General features: G+C 34.1%; 1 protein-coding gene across 2 annotated transcripts in view; it reads left to right on the top strand.

The window, feature by feature from the left end:
• Positions 1–21,415, top strand: part of LOC138306464 (NADPH oxidase 5-like) — a 38,717-nt gene that overhangs the window by 6,562 nt on the left and 10,740 nt on the right. Inside the window, exons 1-6 of one of the 2 annotated variants that reach the window (XM_069246928.1) lie at positions 6,911–6,954; positions 7,232–7,811; positions 8,244–8,355; positions 17,712–17,862; positions 18,504–18,714; positions 21,000–21,397. In XM_069246928.1, the coding sequence (XP_069103029.1) occupies positions 7,297–7,811; positions 8,244–8,355; positions 17,712–17,862; positions 18,504–18,714; positions 21,000–21,397 (1,387 nt within the window). In that variant the 5' untranslated portion in view covers positions 6,911–6,954; positions 7,232–7,296. Of the gene's footprint in view, positions 1–6,910; positions 6,955–7,231; positions 7,812–8,243; positions 8,356–17,711; positions 17,863–18,503; positions 18,715–20,999; positions 21,398–21,415 lie in introns of those variants that run through there. The other variant, XM_069246927.1, reaches the window with a different exon arrangement.

Genomic DNA, 21,415 nt, shown 5'->3' with positions numbered 1-21,415 from the left:
CAGAAGCCACATCTCAAGCGGAACTTGCCGGGATCTGTTGGGACTCATGTAACGGCATTGCACGTGGTGAGTTAAATTTCAACACATATGCCAGCGCACAAACAGCCGCAGACTAACTACATGTATATTTGGTGTACAAAGTGAGCGAGCGTATGTAAGTAACATGAAGTGTTTAAATAGATTATATGATATGTATAAACAGTCCCTTGCTCTTCGATTTGTTGTTGTTATTTTTTCAACTAAACATGCCGTGGCAAGACTGTCACTTCTATCTGACATTTTGTTGCACGCTTCCGTTTGTTGCTGCGGCCTCGTTTTGGAAAAAATACGTCATGTTCTATGTAAAGCTTGACTTCGCTCTATTTTTAGAGGAGTATTTTCCTGGTCAAGCTAGGCAACTGACCACCCATATTGTTCGCTGTATGCATTGAAAATGATCTGAAGATTATATCTATGTATAGGATAAATTTCAATTTCGTAGTCTTTATATTTCATTGGGCGAAACCTACCTTTAACATATATGGGAGTTGAGTAAACTATAAAGGGTTCTGCAATGTTCCCTATAATAGTGGAGTTATTACTAAAATTGTGCTGTGGTGGTACTAGTCGTCCACTCTGGCGACAGTTATTGTTTTGCTTAACAACAATAGTATCAATTATAGATAAATATAGATAAATTTAAATACCCATCGTAACGAAATAACGGAGATTCCGGAACTATAGCTTGCGCATCAGTCTATTTGTCTATCCACTTTATAGGCATGCTATGCGTGGAAAACTCATTTGATGATATATATCTATTTTCATAGGTCTTCAAACGACAAATAAAGCCTTTTTTTAACATGTTTCTTTGAATTTGAACACTACTGTTATCAGTGTAACATGCACACAAGTACATAATGTATGCAAAATATAATCAATGAGATGGTTTTATAGAACCCTTAGATAGTGGTTACATTTCTGACATTAAAATCGAGGAAAAAATCAGGATATCGATATCTAATAAACTTAATTATCTAAAATTACCAAAGTTACATTATATAGTCAAAATCTATCAAATTGGGACACATTAATTATGCATAAGAGGTTATAGGGCCAGAAAGACAAATGTCGTAAGTAATGTAATCTTATTTACAATGACGCGTCTTTCTTTGTCAATTTCTAGAAATAAGAACATTATGAATTGATCACCGGGATGTTTGGAACGCTAACGTTGACGTAACGCAAATCAAAGCAACAAATTGAAATGACCAATACCTCCCAGCGTTCATTGCAGTGAAATCCACAGCAATGGATTCTGGGATATATTGAGAGATAACGCCATAAGGTTGTCCCTTGAAATCCACAGCAATGGATTCTGGGATATATTGAGAGATAACGCCATAAGGTTGTCTCCCTTGAACATCAAGCAGATTATTTGCGAAAATAATATCTAGTGTTTCAGTGCATGCACCTAGTATAATGTATGCATGCAATATCGAATCACCCGTCTCGGCCATAGCGCCATTGGTGTGGAACGTTGAATGACATTGGATTACTGTATCCAATGGCGGAGTCGATGTTACTGGGTGATTTTATGACCGTAACTAGACGGTTATTATTCCGTGTCACTGAATTCTGCAATATTGCCTTGGTATGTGTTTCTAGGTCACAACAGGTTACCATATTACACACAACAGACCCCTCAAAAGAGTTGTACAATGTCTGGGTCAGGTTAAAAGTGAATCATGTTACGTTTATTATCAATAGGGAGGTCGGGGGGATGTGTCAGCCTATATAATAATATATATTGATAACAGGTAGGTAAGGACTTATTCACATTACATACCAAATGTATGTATAGTAGAAACACCGAAAACTGTAGATTAGTCAAGATAATGGACAATGCGAGGCCCGAAGGGCCGAACATAATGTTGATTACCTTGATTAATCTGCAGATTGAGGTGTTTCTCTTACTTAAAACATGGCACTTTGATGTACAGAGTGCTAACTATGGCTAGTCAACCATCTTAGACACTAAACATTTCAACACGATTGTATAATTTTTACTCTGGTCAGACATGCATTGCATGAAATTTTCATGAAATTCCATATCAATGTTATTACCAGAGAATTTTTTGTGATTTTCAATTCTCTTCATTCTGAGTGGAGCCGTACAAGAGGCAACATGGCAGTGCAGATCAGATCTTTACAAAGTCAAACTCTCTAAAATGATTATCAAATTTCCATCAAGGTAGTTTCTTGTATGATATGTTAATTTCACTGCTGTTTATGTCGGACCATTCACTTGGATATAACTTGTCGGATATTCACAAGGTATGGAGGATTACCATGGAAACGTATTAATTTTGAATATACCGCTCTATGTTATGAAATGAAGCAATAACAATAGTTAAAGAATATGATTGGTCCTTTTAAAAACCATAATATCAAGATTTAGTGAATTCTAAAGGAAACTACATTGAAATTCGGTGAAAACGGCAAAGTGATGAAAAAAACCCAACTTTGTGTCCACAGGGATTTGTCACGAATATCTAACCAGCCATCAATATTAAATACATATATGTTGTAAAAAATAGTTCACGTGTTTATAACATATTCATGTTTGTGTGATATTATATATATGCTCTGATTTTCCACTAGTGTCAAATACTAATACATGGTCACGTGACGTTCGATACATATATCAACTCGATGTCTCCATTTTTAGAAACATCGAGTCCCGAATTGAATACTTTCGGTAAATTATACCATAACTCCATAGCTCATTCATCGGATATTTTCCAATAAGTCTTGGCTATCCATGTTGTACAGGGGACTATTAGCTTACTCTGTTAACGTCATATAAAGGTACAGACGATAAGAAATCAAAATTCCTTTAGATGATGTTCTGTACACAAGTATAGAAGTGTTTAATCTTTAATGTTAAATCGGCTATGATCTAAATGAATTCCTTCACTTCAAATTTCAAAAGATTCTAACTCAAAATTGAATTTATGATGAATTGTCTGATTATGTTAAACAACGTGTCCAATTCAAAATGTGAAATCATCAATGTGGAATTCTGATGTCAAAATCGAGAAAATGAATAGAAATTTAAACTTTTGATAAAAAGTCTTTTGTATTCAAGAAATGGAGCAATTTAAAACAGTGAAATTATTGGGACAATGAATATAATGCAAGCATTCAATTTTCAAAGAAAGAAAGTGCATGTTTATATTTAAAATCAAACCATCATTGTAGGAATGCCTGTGTTTTCTAAATCCATGTACTAAAGAGTTTGGACTTTCAACACAAGGAGAAATTTGTGGTTGATATGATTGGATTTATGCCGATGTCTACAAATCAATGTATAAAACAGGAAATATGTAATAATATGTGATTATTGAAGTTTTGTATTACATTTATGTTGAATTTAATTTGATTTATTTGTTATTTATCTGTCCAATTTTACATTGCTGCATGTAGTGTCGCTCTCTACCTTTCACTGTACATTAGTTTACGTGGACCTGTAGATTAGTTGAAACTAATCTACAACTACAGGTAAACTAATGTACAGTGAAAAGTAATCTACAGACAGAGCAAGTACTCGACAATAGTTTAGCACTAGTGACAATTAAAGATGACATCATGGCCATGTTTGAAAGAAGAAAATGTTTCAGAGATATGCTAACGTAAATACTTCGTGATGTTTTTGTGAAATTAATTAAAAAAAAGGTTTTTATATTGCCGGTGAACAATTAAAGGCCCACTACCTTTCCGAAACAGCTTTTAGTTTCTAAAATGGGAAAGTAAAACGAGATCGATATTTTTGTATAGTCGCTAAAGTTATTAACTTACCGTTAATACTACACGTGTCATCACATTCTGAACAATTTGATTAAAATAAATAAAATGTTAATTTTCATAACGCGGGTCGTCTTATGTTTCCCGCCGTCGTCCTAAACACCGCGCGGTAGTTGACTATCACTGCGCCAGACGGCAAAACAGCGAAATAACTCTCCACTGTTATCAAACATCACGCAGGAAATCTTGCATATGTTTGGTGTTGTAACCTCATCTTAGGCCATTGGTATATATTTTCTGATGTTATTAATGTTTTTAAGAAACCTTTATGTTTTCCTCCGGAAAGGTAGTGGGCCTTTAACCATACTTTAAATTAAATGGTATTTGTTAATTTCTAACAGACCATGGCGGATACATTTCAGCGAAATGTACACCCCTTACTCACAATGACCCCAAGGTCAGTGGGGGCTAAAGGCAAAAAGGGATTAGTTTTTGCCTTACTACAGGGGCATATGCATAGTTATCAATACTTGAAAGTATCTACGGCGGTGCCTTTTACAAGAAAATGGACATGTGCATACAGCTTTCCTACAACACCGCACTTTTAAAAACGCATACCTTTAATCAAACACAGTGCATTTTGAAGGGACAATTAAGTTAGGCTTATTAGTATACATAACCACGAAACAAAATATGGCATATGTGTTGTTCTACATTTCTTTTGAAACATAGGAACATAAAATATCGACAAAAATCCAGGATATTGTGAAGTATTTTAATTGAAACCGTTGGAATTCCAAATCATATAGTAATACTATTCAGCAGGTACAATATTTACGCTGTACTTATACCCAATCCAATGTCACGCACGTTAAACAAACGCAATATATAACCACCGAGGAGTTGATAAAATTGTTTTTAGACATGGGCATGCACCCAATAACATTATATAACATATTGTCATACATTAAAGATGCTACACCGCCGACAAAGCATTAATGATATTCATCATTGGAACAATAATTGGTGTTTAATCATGTATATATATGTCTAAATAACACAAAAAAATAATATAAAATAATTTTGCCTTTAGCGCATGGGCAATCAGTACTTCATTCCATATAGGATTTAGTGCCACGGATTTTTTTTCGGGATGCAATTAATTCTTTTTTATGATTTTAGCTTAAAATAAAATTAGAAGCTCAAACATTTCAATGGTGGTAATGATGTAAAGTTAGTAACTTTTGTTACTGAAGAAAAATTCTAAATTGTCTGCTCCTGTTTTTGATAGTGAAAAAAAGAACATATCCCTATACTTTATTTAGCCTATGTCACGAACTCTCTTCATTTAACGTGAGAAAACATATTTGTGTAGATGGTTAAAACTGTCAGTCTGATAGGAATCAGATGATAAAGTCATACCAAATGTCTACATTTATCATATGTTGATATTTCTGCTCTGTGTTGTATTAATTGTTAGTTTTTATTGTCTTCTTTGTGGGTAACTTTCCATATAACATATGAAACTAATAATACACTGACAATTTCATGACAGAAAGAGAGGAACATATGAATATGTACTGGTAGGTTTTACTGTATTACAAACATTATGAAATAGATGTGGTGAGATACCTTTGAAAAGTGATTTCCACATACATACATGTATCATAACTACACTGTCGCTATATTTATATATGCAGTTATGGTTTCTCGTTACAAAGTTAAACACCCGTGTAGAAGTAATGGAAAGGAAAAGAGACGCTGTTTCGTGTAAACTTTTTTTTTTTTAATTTTGTGTAGATTCTCCAAACAGTAGTAACATTATATGACTAATCTTTCGTTAAAAAATATGTGTTTTTTGAAGTACAGAAAAGCAGAAATATATTTATTAGTTTTGTATATTCGTGCTGCATATGTAGTTCGGAATGCTTCCAGCTCCGTTGTCTTTGACCAAAAAATACATATTCTTAGACTTAACTTAAATTCTTAAAGATGCTATACCGCTGACAAATGGTATAAATCTATCAAAAACAGGAGCAGACGAATCGGTATTTTTCTTCAGTTACATAAGTTAATACGTTACACACCACTACCACCATTGAAAAGTTTGAGCTTCTCATTTTACTGTTAAATCAAAATGATAATAAAAGAAATTGTTGTGTCATGGGAAAAATTCATGCAACTCTGCCCTACATGGAATGAAATACCGGTTGCGCATCCGGCAAATGCAAAACAGGTTATTTAATATTTTGTGTTAGTTAGACATACGTACGTTTGCATGAGTAAACATCAATTATTTTTGCAAATGATTGGTATAGCTTTTGCTCCGTCGGCAGTAGCGGATCATTAATTTATTTTTGAATATTTTCTGACTTCTAAAAAGTCAATTTATCGATGACAAACATATGCATCATTTACTTATGCAAAACAATTAAAAGTAGATTTTAAATCCCAACATCGAAAATGTCTAAAAATGTTATATAAACAAGTCCAAGAATAAGGACTGTTTACTAGAATCCCGGATCAATGGGATTTGAAACGGTTCACGACATAAACCTACATACATGTATATAGTCTGAATTCGTAGAAACATACGTATGCGCTACCACTTACGTACGTGTCACTATTAAAAGTAGATTTTTAGCGAATTTTAATCTTAAAACCATTTAGATATAATGCTTTGTTAAACGTGACCTAAAATGACCCCATCTATAGTCTATCTCTCCTAAAAAGTATAATAAACGTCTCAAAAATGGTCGACACTTCCCCGGGTCAATGAGATTTGAAACAGTAAGCGACATTTCAGTACATTAAACTACATATGTATTTACTCTTTATGTGGTTATCAAACTTATATCAACTCCTAGTCAAGTCAATTTGTTCACGAATTTAGCCTAATGACATTACCCGGATCCTTGTATCAAACCATCAAAGCAAAAGTATAATATACATCAACATGGTTAGTCAAGTGTTTGAATCAGGTGTATCAATTTCATATAACCCATGAAGTGTCAGCGTGATCCAGAGTATACTCACCTAGTATCACGTGGGCTTGTTTAAATCACGTGATCGATTGAAGTATACATCTTTCATCGACAATAAACATCTTGGTATAAAACATCATTCCATTAGTTGGGTAGGATATATACACTGGCAGATGTCTCTTAAGCAAGTTTTTGATGCATTAGGGAACTGCGCAAAATCGAAACATTTTTATTTTATTATTTGCCTTTATTTATTTATGTCGCAATAACGCTGGACATCAAGTGATATATAATTACTTCGAAGTTGCTGTTCAGATAAAATTATGTGTAACACAGTTGCTTTCAGGATTTATATCGGTTGATATCTCATTATGAAAATATAACTTATTGACCTTTTTTCAATTCGTCGAATTTTATTTAATTCAATTTTTAAGTATTTCTTTTTCGCATTTTTTTTTCAGGTACAATGAATTAGTGGTCGAGGCAGCAAAAACAAGAGTTTAAAAAAAGTCTAATATTTCGGAAAATGGATTCAACAAACAATAACTCTGGGATAGACTCCGGAGGAAAATCGTTGACAATTGCTATGGAAAACGATACAAAGCTGGACACAGGAATGGTCAATCTCGCATTTGAAAGTGAGGCTGATAATGTTAGTTGCCATAGTATTGCTGATGATTTTCAAGATGGCGGAATAAACGATTTAGGATCTATATCCAATGGAACTCAGAAAGTGAATGGAAATGGAAACGCCAATATAAGTGTGAATATATCTCAAGAAATGACAGATTTGGACGATTTCAATGAAGATGAAGTTCCCAGAGTCCACAACGGTTCACCGGAAGACAATAAAAAAGTGAAAATACTTGAGATGAATGAGACAAACAAAAATGAATTGAAAACCAAAGAAAATGGCGATGGAGAGTTCCGCGTTCGAATTGATGACGAACCGATGACTCTTGGTGTTGATAAACCACACATGCGTACAAAGCTTCAGGTGGCCGAAGAAAATGGACATAGGAACTCTACTTCTCCGGACGGGTGAGTTATTCATGCAATTTTATTACTAAATATAACTTCAGCGTTAACAGAATGCTACATTTTCAACGTTGTTTGGCTGCTTTCCGCATTTGACGACGTTTTTGATATCAAAGCATAATTTAAAAACCATTTGTAAAAAAACATATAAAATGTAAGAAGGAATTGCACCTCGCTATGTTTCCCAACGATTCGCCGAGATCTAGATTCATCTGTTGTTTTTCTTGTGCCACAGCTTCAAAACACGGTAGGTTTTGTTTTGATGGAAAACTCTTCTGTCCGAACGTTTAACATCATCTGATGCGCAAATCCAATTTGATGTTATAACTGTAGTAAAGTCATTTCCACATCATAGACTTGAAATATATTCCAATGTAAAAATATTTTTTGACTACCCGATGACATTGTTTTAATTGGAGATAATTTTTTAAACAGAATGGACGATCTGCGATGGTATGAATGGATTACGATGCACTTCCGGAAGATTGCCGGAGACAAGGGGCACATAACTCTCAAGGAATTTAAGGAAGCTTTTCAGATAAAGAAGGTAGGTTATCTGTTTTATTATACCACATCATGGATTCAGCAAGGAAAGTGACATGTATATTCAATTTAAAGTTAAGAAAAAAATTGTGTCAGCAGGGCTAGGATGTAGAAACAACTTCTTAACTCATCAACTCCTGAAGACACTTTTAGGCTCTTCTAAATCAAAGACTAGACCGGTCCATTATGAAGTTTCAGGGATGAAAGAGTTTAAGGATGTACACCTCTGAGAAGTCAAAATTTTCTTGTATTAAACTTTTTTTCTCATATAGATTTTTGGAAATAAGAGTTAATACCATACAAGAATATGGAAGAAAAAACATATGTCGGTGTGCTTGTTTTTGAGCTATTGTCACTCAAAGATATCAAGTTGACAAAATCTTAGATTTTTTGGGATTTTTGCCGTTTTGACCATATACACAGGAGTTTAAAGCCATAATTTCCTAATGAGATGTTTTATATATATGGAAGTTTGAAGAATTTATTTTCCTGTAGTCTTCTTTAAAAACATACAAGTTTTGATTAATAATACTCATATTTTTTCTCATAATAACAACATATGCTACCCCTACCCCTTAATTTTGAGCTACAAAATACGCCATTTTCAGCCATTTTCGCCAAATTTAACCCTATATAGAAAGAGTTGTGGTATTAAACTTTTGTTAATATTTTGCATATCAATAGGGAATGGGTTGTTCTTTCTAAATTAGGCAGAAAGATGGGGGGAGGGGGGTCAGTGTGCTTACTTTGTTGCCCCATTTGAATATGTTATTTTTTCAGTATTTTAGAGTTAAAAAATAAAAGTGCTCAAATTACCATTAAATGTAAAAATAAAGGAACAAAAGCTTATCACTTCACGCAATGATGCTCAATATTTTAATTACCACGAACCTAGTAAAGATTAACAGCAAAGATGAGCTCGATACAGCTAAAAATGCTGGTGCAGTGATAATTTAAGTAAAAACAATTTCAGTAAAAAATGGTTAAACTATGGCTCTACTCAAAGAGGAAAAAGACACAATTTTAAAATGGCCGCCAAATAAGCCATTTCTAAAAATCCACGTATAATTAAATCTACTAAAAACAGAAATGTAATTTTTTGACAAAATTTGCATCTGGCAACTTACTACAGATATTGATAAAATATATTTGAAAATCTCATAACTTCTTTGATCTTTGTCGAAACGAGACTTCAACAGGACTGAAACCTCAGAAGAATACATCCTGAACAAATCCGGAAGCTGCACATACTCGCAACATGGATACAAGAAATACATTATGATAACGAAGTAACAGTTATATGTTTATATAACCTATAATGTACACTAGAATTTTAGAGGTTTTAGGGGTTTACATAAAAAATCGGTTGTTTTAACTATGTAGTATGATTGTATGAGTATGATTATGTGAATTGGTCTAGAATGGATACTATGCTAGGTCCCAATATATATAAACTTTAACTTATTCTCAGATATCTGTGATACATTTCTCTTTCTTTGAAATCATTAAAAAACACTGAAATAAATTGATCAACAAGTAATTTTTACAAGACAATATCAGCTGCATTGTGTCCCACGTCCAAAATGGAGACTTCAATTTCTTTATGTCAGAATGATTAACGGTGTTTGATGATAAGAACTAGTTTTGGCTACTATTTCGAAAAGTTGTTAAAATATGTTTTCACGACATAATATATTATCAATTCATATACGTTAACTGCTTTTTAAACAAATAGTTTTCGTTTGATCAAACCACTCGTTCATCCATGATGTTTTGAGTTGTATGCTTTCCTCAAGTTTTCATTTTTCTTGCCCTTAATGATAATTCTACATGTAGCTTTGTTGTTAGATATGGAGAGTAATGCCTGATACAATGGGGGTTTAATGACTAATTATAATGTACAAAGCTACTTATGTCAATAATTATATTCCATTTAAATTGTTTTATTTCTTCCTGAAATAAATCATTAAATTGTTTTATTTCTTCCTGAAATAAAACATTTTGTAAATGTCAATATACACTCCACGAAATCTTGAGTTAGGAATTTTTTTAGACCCGGTAAAATCGCCTTCGTCAAACACTTCCGGGGTCATGATAAAAGTTTAATCTCGGAGGGTATCACCTCTATAGTTTACATAAGGTTTTCTTTGGATTTATTTAAATCCATAGGATTTGATCAAATATTTACTTACGATGTCCTTAAACCCGTATCTTTCTTTAAAATAACCTAAAATTTTCCACAAATATGACACCGGGCAATTTGATAAATTTTGAATTTGATCGATTCATTATTTATCTGATTGAAATTTACATCTGCACAGTATTTAGTACAGTCTGTTGTGGGTGGCTGGCGTATTCTGCGAAATCGTTACATCTTATTGCTAAATATAGAAGCGTAGATTGACCAATCATCTTCTTTAAACACTTCCTATATCCTTGTATCTGATGCCAATCCTTTCTAAAAAAATTTTTAAGGTATATTTGATCTGATTGAGCAAATAATTTAAAACGGTTTAACAAATAATTTAAATGCCTAGCTGCCTTTTAAGCATAGTACTTCCCTAAAACCACATTCTGTAGATATTACACATTAAATATACGCCGAATCATTTTTGAAATTTCCAAACTGAATAAACTCCCCGTTCTTGAACTAACGGAGCATTTACCCGACATGAAGGTATTACTTTTGATATTTTGATCGCTGGTACAAACTCATGATTTCCCCATATATTAAAGCAGGTATTAACTTTAAGTGACGTAGATATGGCGATTTATTAACCCGCGGATTATATGCGTCAGAGATCGTGTTGGTTTTGGACTTATATGAATCCACTTTAAATGGGAATGTATCGGATTAATGATCGACTAGGCCCTACCGATTAAAAGTCTGTTATTGTTATGGTCATTGATATCGACACATGTCACTAGCCTACATTTAAAAAGTCATTGAAGTTTTATCGGTAGCATATATCTGATTTCGTGACTGTTCGTACATTAACCCTTAGTGTGCATTGAACCTTATCCAATCGCATCCGGACTGGTCTTTGGGGCTTAACGATCTTCTGAAATATCAGTAATGCACTATGACCAAATATGATAAGTGCTTTATAACTAAATAGTGTACTCAATTTTCGTTTCTTCTTGATAGGTTTGAGCACTCACGTGTTATCTTTTTACGCCATTTTTCGGACACGGCTGTCATTTTTTCAGTCAATGTATAACGTTTATGTTCATTATTGTCCTGATTGAATCAGGTATTTGGTCTTCATTCGGTTAAACAGAAGACGCCGCCATTTTCCGGTTTGATGTGTAATGTTCTATTTTTTGACTCGGGTGGGGACAAAATATACAAAGAAGATAACAACAAAGCAACATAAGCATTTTAAACAAGTTTATTGCATACTGATACAGTCAATAGTACTCGAAATTAAATACAGCTTAATGTTGATTAACATACTTCTATAACACATAGTAAATAGCTTTACCCCTCGAAATACACAGTTTAAAAACTAAGCTAATGAATTTTGAAATAAATTTTGTCATTGCAAATGATTAAAAGGTTAGGGCGAGGAAAACAAATTAAAATGATGCGCCGATCATGTCTATACTACGCTTCACTTCTCTTGTAATACGTGGGATACAAGCTGATAAATGAATCAGATCAGGTGCCTGTATGTGGTATTACAAAGAAAATAATCCAATATATACATTACATATCTATGGCGTTGTGTATCACTTATATTTTCTAAAGAAAATGTAAATGTGAAGAGTTCTTCTTGTGTGGCGTACTCGTTTGTATATATTAATATACTAGATGTCAGTAACAGATTGAATCTTCATTCAGTAACGCTGACTTCGACTGACAACTCTTGTGTCGACAGAGTTTAACGTTATTATTTGACACAATCGAACGCACCGGATATCAAACTTCAAACTTTATTTTATTAGTCTCTTTACAAAATACATTTTGTAGAGAAACATATTTACAACAGTCAAGAAATGCAACACAGAAGGAGGACAAATTTTATGACTTTTTTTTAAACATAACCTTTGAGTTTAGAAGCTGTGAAAATTTCATGATATTTGGTCTTGTGTAATAGTACTCTTTAACATACAGTTTCCTTTCTAAGGTCAAAACAGATATCAAAATAGAAATTTAAAGGTCGTCGCAAATTGAAAAGAAAGGAGGAATGTCATGGAGTTCAGAAATAACATTTTGACAAACAAAGGTTTTCTCATTAGTGATAATTAATCCGTTATGGATGGTAAATTAACTCGTTTACAGTAAAACACGGTTCAGTCGATGTCGACGGGACCAGGTAAAATATTCGACTTATCCGATGGTTGGACTGAATCGTCTTTCTGTAAACAGACATCGAATGAAAATACTGACCTGAGTTTCCTTCGATGATTTAGATAATATATTTGATGAGCAATGCGCGAGAGGACCATTCTCGGCATTTAAAGAAATGCAAAATTAGCTTTTAAAAGAAAAACATAGGGCATTTTTTCCAAAGAAAACGTGATTTGAAAGTACATGCAGATGTATCGTGTATTTACGTCAATTCAATATCTCGATTCTTTCATTATCACTACTCCTACGCCAGTTAGCTCTTTGTTGAGAAAAGTTCCACACTGAGTACAGAACTGTCATTAGAATATGATATGCTAAAAAGTTGTTGCTATATATATCCTCATTGTTACTTCTAAGAATCCTTCAGATGACGGATCTAAATGTTTAGATAACGATAAAAATAAGTATATGTTCGCTTTAAAGTTTCGATTTTAGTGGAGGTCCGACATCGGCGCTGTATACATTGACTATATGACGTCTTTCACATTGTTCTGTACAAAGAGACCCCTTTTATACCAGACGTTCTGTGGAGTTCGTGTAAACCTTCTACTTTTTTAAGGTAATTTCACCTACGCCCACCCGATTCTGTAACTTAATGCTGTTTCATTTCAAGAAAGAAAGAACTCTGCTGAAATGATCTTGATAAGCGAAATTTAATACATTTATTAATAGCAAAAACATCTTGATCACTTTTCTAAAAACGTGCATTTGTGTCACGCATGCACATTTTTATCAGACCGTGTCAGTCACCAAGAACAATAAATAAAAATAATCGACAACAAAACACCCACGCTTTGTCAAATAAAGTTGGTATTTTTTATTAACATTTTATCTGATTTAAATTGGTAAGATTCTAAAGTTGTCTAACACGACACTGTTCCGAGTGTTTGACAGCTGGAGACATTTATCCCGAGAGTTGAAATCTCTTGCCTTACTCCAAAAAAGGATGAATTATTCTTTTTCTCTTATCTTATTTAAACACGCGTGTAGATCTCGCGTAACTTGCCTATACCCTAGGGTGAGATAGATCTAATTTCACAACAGTAAGAGTGCGGATATCCCTGTCCGGGGTAAGAGAAATCCTTGTCCACTTGACTAGTCTCTCTTTAGTGCGGATATCCCTGTCCGGGGTTAGAGAAATCCTTGTCCACTTGACTAGTCTCTCTTAGCTTGTGCATCATCACATTGTGAACAGAAATTACGTCACTTTCCTGTAAAGTTGATAAATCGCTGTCATGGTGTAACAATCGTTAACTAGCTCCAAGGACAGATAACACTGTAGTATGCATATAAAGACCATAAACAAGAAAATAGATCGATGCATGTCTTCTCTATGTAATGGGTCTATCGTACAACAAGTACTCCGCGGCTTGTAGAACCAATTTCTTTCGCGTGCGATCTACATATGTACCTTCGCGAATTTCGAGATCCAAATAAATTGTATTTCGCGGATGTTTATCTCCGCGAAATATCATCTTACCATGGAGACAGATCTAATATTGTCAAATATTATTATATAAAAGTGTCTTTTAAAATGTTTATTTATTTAAATTATATATGTATATTTTAAAAAATAAGTGAATGAGGAAAAAAATAATAAGGACAACACTATTTGAATAGATTAATAAACAAAGAATATAGCCAAATAAAAAAGATCTTTTGGTATTTTACTTTTCTGCATATTTATTAGATAATTGATATTTACGGTATAAGATCTAACGCGATGTAGTAATACAAAACTGTTATTACATATTACGAAGTTGCTACATATTTTACCTGGTTATTTACTGTATTAAAATATATATCTTTTCAGGCATATTATTGTAATGTCACTATTTTTTAATTTCATTGGGGTATGAAAAAAAATTGTTTGCAAACTGTGTGACATCAATGCTTAATTAATCCAAAACGTCTGGTTTTGGTTTTATTACTTTAACGTCTTATCAATGTACATGGTCATTTGAGGGCGTGCCAGATTTGTTGGTGGAGGAAAGTTGGAGTAACCAAGAAAAAAAACTACCGACCACCGATCAGTACCTGGCAACTGCGCCATATATGGGATTCGAACTAAAGACCCAGAGTTGGAGGGCTAGTGGTAATATGTCGTGACATTTTAATCCATTCTCGGATTTTCTTGTTCATAGTGGTATGCAAAAAACATATTGGCCAATCAGAAAGCCAGATTTGGTATGAAAACAATGAAAAATTAATTATAACCCTATAATACCTTTATCTTGAGCTTTCAATGATGTCAATATAATGCTAACCAGTAGTAAGTTGTCATATTTGTCTTTTTAGCATGCATACATTGTAAGCAGATACGAAACCCTGGTAACTGGTTTGCAGATGAACGTTTTTAAAGCATTAAACATATATGCAATTTGTAGTTTTTCACCTGCTGACAATTGGATTGAATGACATTATATCATAAAGATTGCATCCGACACGCGATGTACACCTGTCTAGTATGACGTAGTAGTTCCCGGTGATGTGTAATTCAGTAAATTTTATAGAAGCCGAATATAACCACTGGTTTACTGCACCAGTCAACATAGTATCGATGATTCTTGTCTCTGAAACTATAGTGTTATTCCGTATGACAGTTCAGAGTTTGAAGATTTTCAAATAAACCGATCGCCTAGCAGTATATATATGTAGCCACTCCTCATGCTCGCAAACGCACGTGAACCTATTCACTGTCGTAACGAATGTCGTCAGTCCTTCAATTTTAACATATGATAAGCATGCTGTCCTCATCAAGAATAATATAATCTTAGATGGGCCTGCCAGGAGGCCAGGGATATCTCAACCCGAGTGAAAGATTTTGGCTAATCAACCCGAGTCTTGCCGTGGGTTGATGGTCAAAATCTTTCAGTGTCTAGCGCGTATGAGCTGTCTTTTCCCTACCCCGGTAAAAGAGGGAGTTATCTTTTCCCTAGCAACCGCGGGATAACCCTGTCAGATATGGGAGAAAACGTTGTCCTGTTATCGGGAAATCTCTGTGGCTGCCTTCAACAGGCAACTCTCGAATATGAGTGAGATTATTTATAGAAATATCAAACTCTCTGTCAATCTAATGCTTCACTCCTAGAGTAAGGCCGTTTTTGTTTATTCGGTTTGACTGATTAGACCTCTAATTATTCGTTTAAAAATTAAAGAAGGGTCTGATGATTTTGTATTAGTTGAAATAATAACTTTAACAAACGGCCGAACCGGCTAATCTGAATAAATGAAAACGGCCAGCCTTGTTTCGCCATTTTAACTCTGACCAAACTCTCCAAACACGAGGGTTCTGAAAACGACCTTCACCTTCTTTATAAAATCAATTTTAAACATACTCGAGTAATTAAGAACCCTGCGCGGTCGACTGTCGAGTATCAACTCAGTCGACTCGGAGAGTTGCCAGTCGAAGGTAGTCCGTGTGACGCTGATGATTATAAGGCCTTTAAACGTCTTGGATGGCATACAATGACGACCTATGTCACAAATTCAGCATTCTGATTGGTCAAAATACCGTCAATACGGAAGTGTGTTTCCATGTGTACCTGTAAGCATACCGACAGTCTCTTCACAACAACTGAAATTGATACCTGTTTTGTGCATTTCGTACTTGATCCGTGAATTAAAATGTTATATCCTGTTTCGCAATTTTAGGAAACAATGGCGTCATAAACATGTGATTAATTAAAACGTCAATCAGTTATCAATAAGCTGAATTAATTTATTTTCTTAAACTTAAATAAACCAGCTGCGTAGGTGGTTCGCTGAATATTTGATCAGCGACGATTTCGAACAATAAATCTCTCTTTTGTAACATAGCAATAAAACCGGACTACAAATAACCTTCAGACATTGGCGTACAGGAGTCTCCCGTCTATAATGACAAGACGTCTATGTTAAGCGTGATGTGACAGCATGATTATATCGGGTTTAGTCTGAAACTGTAAATATTATATAATTTTGTAGGACCTGAAAGATACTCAAGGTAATGTTAAGGGTCTAGTATCCGGGGTTGCTAAGTGTGTATGTTGTTTGATGACGTACCCCTCTTTACGTGATTTTGAATATAATATGACAACATGTATTACATTCCAGAATCAATAGTAGATGGACCCTTCAAAACAGTCTGGTTATGATATAGGTCCTTCTAATCACTCAGCTTAATATGACAACATCCCATAAGGGGTCATGTTCTGGTGACCTTTATACCAAGTGTACTTCAGAACAAATGCAATTTCTGCACCAAGCTATACCAATAGCAATAATTGGTGTTTAATCATGTATATATATGTCTAATTAACACTAAAAATAATATCAAATGATTTATTTTGCCTTTGGTGCATGCGCAATCTGTACTTCATATTCCATATAGGAAATAGTGACACGGGATTTTTTCGGGATGTAATTATTTATTTTTAAAGTGAACAGTTGGGCAAAGAATAGCTAAAGTCAGTAGAAAGGTGTTGATATATCAAGCATAATTTCTTATGAAACAGAAAAATAAAACTTCCCATCAAAATCTCTCTGCATGATTTATATTAGAGGAATCCTAAAACGTCCTTCCGGCTGGCTATGCCGTGTTGACAATCCCACGCTTTCAAAACAAATATTTTTAGAGCTGTGCTTAATGTACACGCGGCTTTTTCATAATTTCAATGGTCAAAACTGGACAATAACATAAACAGAACTTGACCGTCGTTTTGATTTATAAGGGCCTTTGAAAGCCAACGAACGCATTTAGACTGTTTCCATTTTCCCGACTATTCACTAATTTTTTTTTACTTGAAGTAAAATTAGAAGCTCAAACGTTTCAATGGTGGTAATGGTGTAAAGTAACTATTATTTTAACTGAAGAAAAATACTAAATCGTCTCCTCCTGTTTTTGATAAAGAAAAAATACCATTTGTCAGCGGTGAAGCATCCTAAAGCTTTCATAGATTAGGATATCAAATAAAACTGAAATTGTAATAAGACATTATTTACTAAATTATTTTTCTCTCCTTCAGTCGTTCTTCGCCGAGCGATTTTTCCAGATGTTTGATGAGAATGGCAGTGGCTCCATAGAACTTATTGAATTGATGAGTGGTCTGCGCACGCTCAGAAAAGGGACACCTACTGAGAAACTACTCTTCCTGTTCCGGGTTTATGACATTGATGGTGAGTAGTTATAAATTAAAACGGAAAATAATTACAATAAAAAATAATTGTCATAAAAAAACCCGGAAAATAATTATAACACAAAATAATTGTCAAAAAAAAGTAAAAAAAAAAATGATCGTAAAAAAAGATAAAAAGAAATAAGAATGAAAATGTAGGCCTAATAAGCGGTTTCTTGTACATATGATTTCAAAATGTAAATATGTAAGATGACAAGTCTAGAGAAACTTAACACATGTGATAATCCAGAGGAATCAAATGTGTACATTTATAGAAATATCTATTTTTGAGATAACACACCTGAAGAGAAATATATTTTAGCTTCAGTTCTCATCAAGGTCTAGGTAACAGATATAATTGAAATACAAAGAAAAGAACAAAATATAACACTGCATGTTTTTACCTACCAATGATTGTTCGTGATTAAATATCAGGCGGATGTCGCTGACTAGATGATCTAGAAAACGAATCATCTTATTTTTCAATTTATTGTTAACGAAGAAAAATAAGATAACCAGACAATTTTTAATGCTATGCCATATTTTAACGATTCTTGTACTCTAAAGACGTCTGGCCACAATTATGAAAATGACATTTATTTTCTACTAGCTGTTATGATAATGCTTAACTACGGTACACAGGCAGTGGTTCCATCGACCGTGATGAGTTGAATACAGTGCTGAGAACTAGTATGGAGGAAAGCAATCTGACTTTGGGAGAGGAGAATTTAACGAAAATGACGGACGCCATCTTTGAAGCGGCAGATACTGATAACAGCGGGGAAATTTCCTTCGAGGAATTGAAGACCGAGCTGGAAAAGTACCCTGGCGTGATGGAAAATCTTAGTATCAGGTTAGTATTGTTTGTGTCAGGCTAATAATTCTGTATCGGGTTAGTATTGTTTGTGTCAGGCTAATAATTCTGTATCGGGTTAGTATTGTTTGTGTCAGGCTAGTAATTCTGTATCAGTTAAGTGTTGTTTGCATTAGGCTAGTAGTGTCTGTATCAGGTTGGTGTTGTTTGAGTCAGGCTAGTAATTCTGTATCAGTTAATTTTGTTTGTATTAGGCTAGTAATGTCTGTATAGGTAGTGTTGTTGTGGCAGTATGTAATGTTTGTATTAGGCTAGTAATGTCAGTGTATCTAGTATATCAGGTTGGTGTTGTTTGAGTCAGACTAGTAATATCTGTATCAGGTAAGTGTTGTTTGTATTAGGCTAGTAATGTCTGTATCAGGTAAGTGTTGTTTGTATTAGGCTAGTAATATCTGTATCAGGTAAGTGTTGTTTGTATTAGGCTAGTAATATCTGTATCAGGTCAGTAATGTAATCAGTAATTTTTTGTTTAGGCTAGGACTATCAATATTTGTATGCTAGTAAGTTTGTATCAGGTGTATTAGGCTAGTAATATCTGTATCGGGTAAGTGTTGTTTGTATTAGGCTAGTAATATCTGTATCAGGTAAATTTTGTTTGTATTAGGCTAATAGTGTCTGTATCAGGTTAGTGTTGTTTGTGGGATAAGGGTAGTTCACAGACAATTACAATAATACAGACACAATATGGTTTACCTTTAAAGATGCTCTATCGCAGAAAAATGTTTTTTTAGTGCGAGTGTACTCGTTTTAGTGCGAGTGTACTCGTACTATTATTTTCCTTGTCGGGTGTAGAGTCCAACTGCGTGCGCGATACCAAAAGTCAGTGTCTTATAGCGTTTAATAGATTTCGCCATGATTTAGTGACACCAAACTTTCAGAAACATATATTAAGATATACTTGTCAGCGATAATCTACTATAAATTAACAACAGTGACATTTCACTGTGCTGAACGCATTTGTTTTGTGTAAACTTCAAACGGCGTATCATACAAACTCTAGCATCGGTTACGATATTCTAAGCATCTGATCGACTTTGGAAACTTCCGGAACAATACAATGCAATTCAGGTTCATATAGTCAATAAAAGAAAGTGACGAAACGGATAACTTTTAGTAACGGCCGCATATTTAATTTATTTCACATCATCCTAGATCCTAGGTGTACATTGCACTATCGCTTACTAAACCCGTGACCATAGAACGCATTTGCTGCAGTTCTAATTACATTGTAATATTTATAAAATTACATAGCTTTGCGTGAGAGAAACAGAATAAAAAAAAACCACATTATAAAATATAAGTCTGAGTGTCTGAGCTCTAGATCTAATGTAGCCCAGAAAGACGTTCAAGCATGACACAGGTAAGTCACCATGTGCACAGAGATTGGACGGTGTTCTAGCGGACGACTATTTTGAACAACGAAACAAGTTTATCGTATCAATATCAATATCATAATAAACACACTTTTATTTAACAAAGAACTCCAAAGTAATTTCACATTTAAAGTTCTGATGAAGTAAAGTAAAGTATTTATTAAAATGTACCAATGGCGTAAACCATCTCCTTGCAATAGTCCCAATGATATTGAGCGAAAGTGCTACGTACACCTGTTGCAGAGGATGATTTCATAGCGGAAATTAAGGTTAGGAAGTATTTAGCAAGCACTTAATGTCTAACAGACATATTTCTAGTTTCTGTATCAAAAGCAGGAGCAGACGAATTGGTATTTCATTTTAGTTACAAAATTTACTTACTTTTCACAATCACCACTATTGAAAAGTTTGAGCTTAAAATATTAAAACTGATTAATTGCATCACACAAAATTCCCTGGTACTATGTCCCATATGAAATGAAGTACTGATTTCAGTCACTTTTGTGTCTTTCATTTTTGATTTAATAAGATTGTCGGTCTGACAAAGGTTACACTTAATATCTATCTGATATACTGTACAGCTGGGCATTTTGGCGGGCCATATTTTTGTGATTTGAACTTAAAACAAAAAAATTGAATTTTAGCGTTATTTAATTTTCGCGAACCTGGCTTTGAGAAGAAATATGTTTCAAACTTTTCTCAATAGATCGCGGATAAAATGCCCCACCAAATTACCATCTCCGCAATAATAGATTATTAAAAATGAATTTAAAAAAATTAAACAGGTTGCCGTGGCGACTTCTACGATATATCATACATTCTAATGTTCTTATGTTTTTGTATTTGTTCTCTTTACCCAATCTTGTTTACCATAATTTCTTTTTGTTTCAGCGCTGCATCTTGGTTAAAGGCACCGAGCAGTGATCAAAAGAAAAAAACACGCCCATTTTCACGGTATTTCTCGACTACATATATCCGGAATAATCTGAAGAAGATCGTTTTTCTTATTATTTACATCCTGGTCAACATTGCGCTTGGAGCATACGCTGCCTATAACTACAGAGAATCTAACGGCTGGTACATTTTGGCGCGAATTAATGGGATGGTGTTGAACTTCAATGGGATGTTCATCCTGGTGTTAATGTTACGAAAGAGTCTGACCTATCTACGGTTGACCTTTCTGCACCGAGTGTTACCCATCGATCAAAATATCTATTTTCACAAACTCTGTGGTGCTTTTATCGCCTTTTTCACTCTGTTCCACACCGTTGGACATATTGGAAATGCAGGTAAGTAGTAAGGTTAGA

Source organism: Argopecten irradians, chromosome 13, assembly GCF_041381155.1.
Source record: "Argopecten irradians isolate NY chromosome 13, Ai_NY, whole genome shotgun sequence".
Taxonomy (NCBI): domain Eukaryota; kingdom Metazoa; phylum Mollusca; class Bivalvia; order Pectinida; family Pectinidae; genus Argopecten; species Argopecten irradians.
Note: the sequence above shows the minus strand (reverse complement) of the source record. Positions and strands in the feature narration are given on the sequence as shown.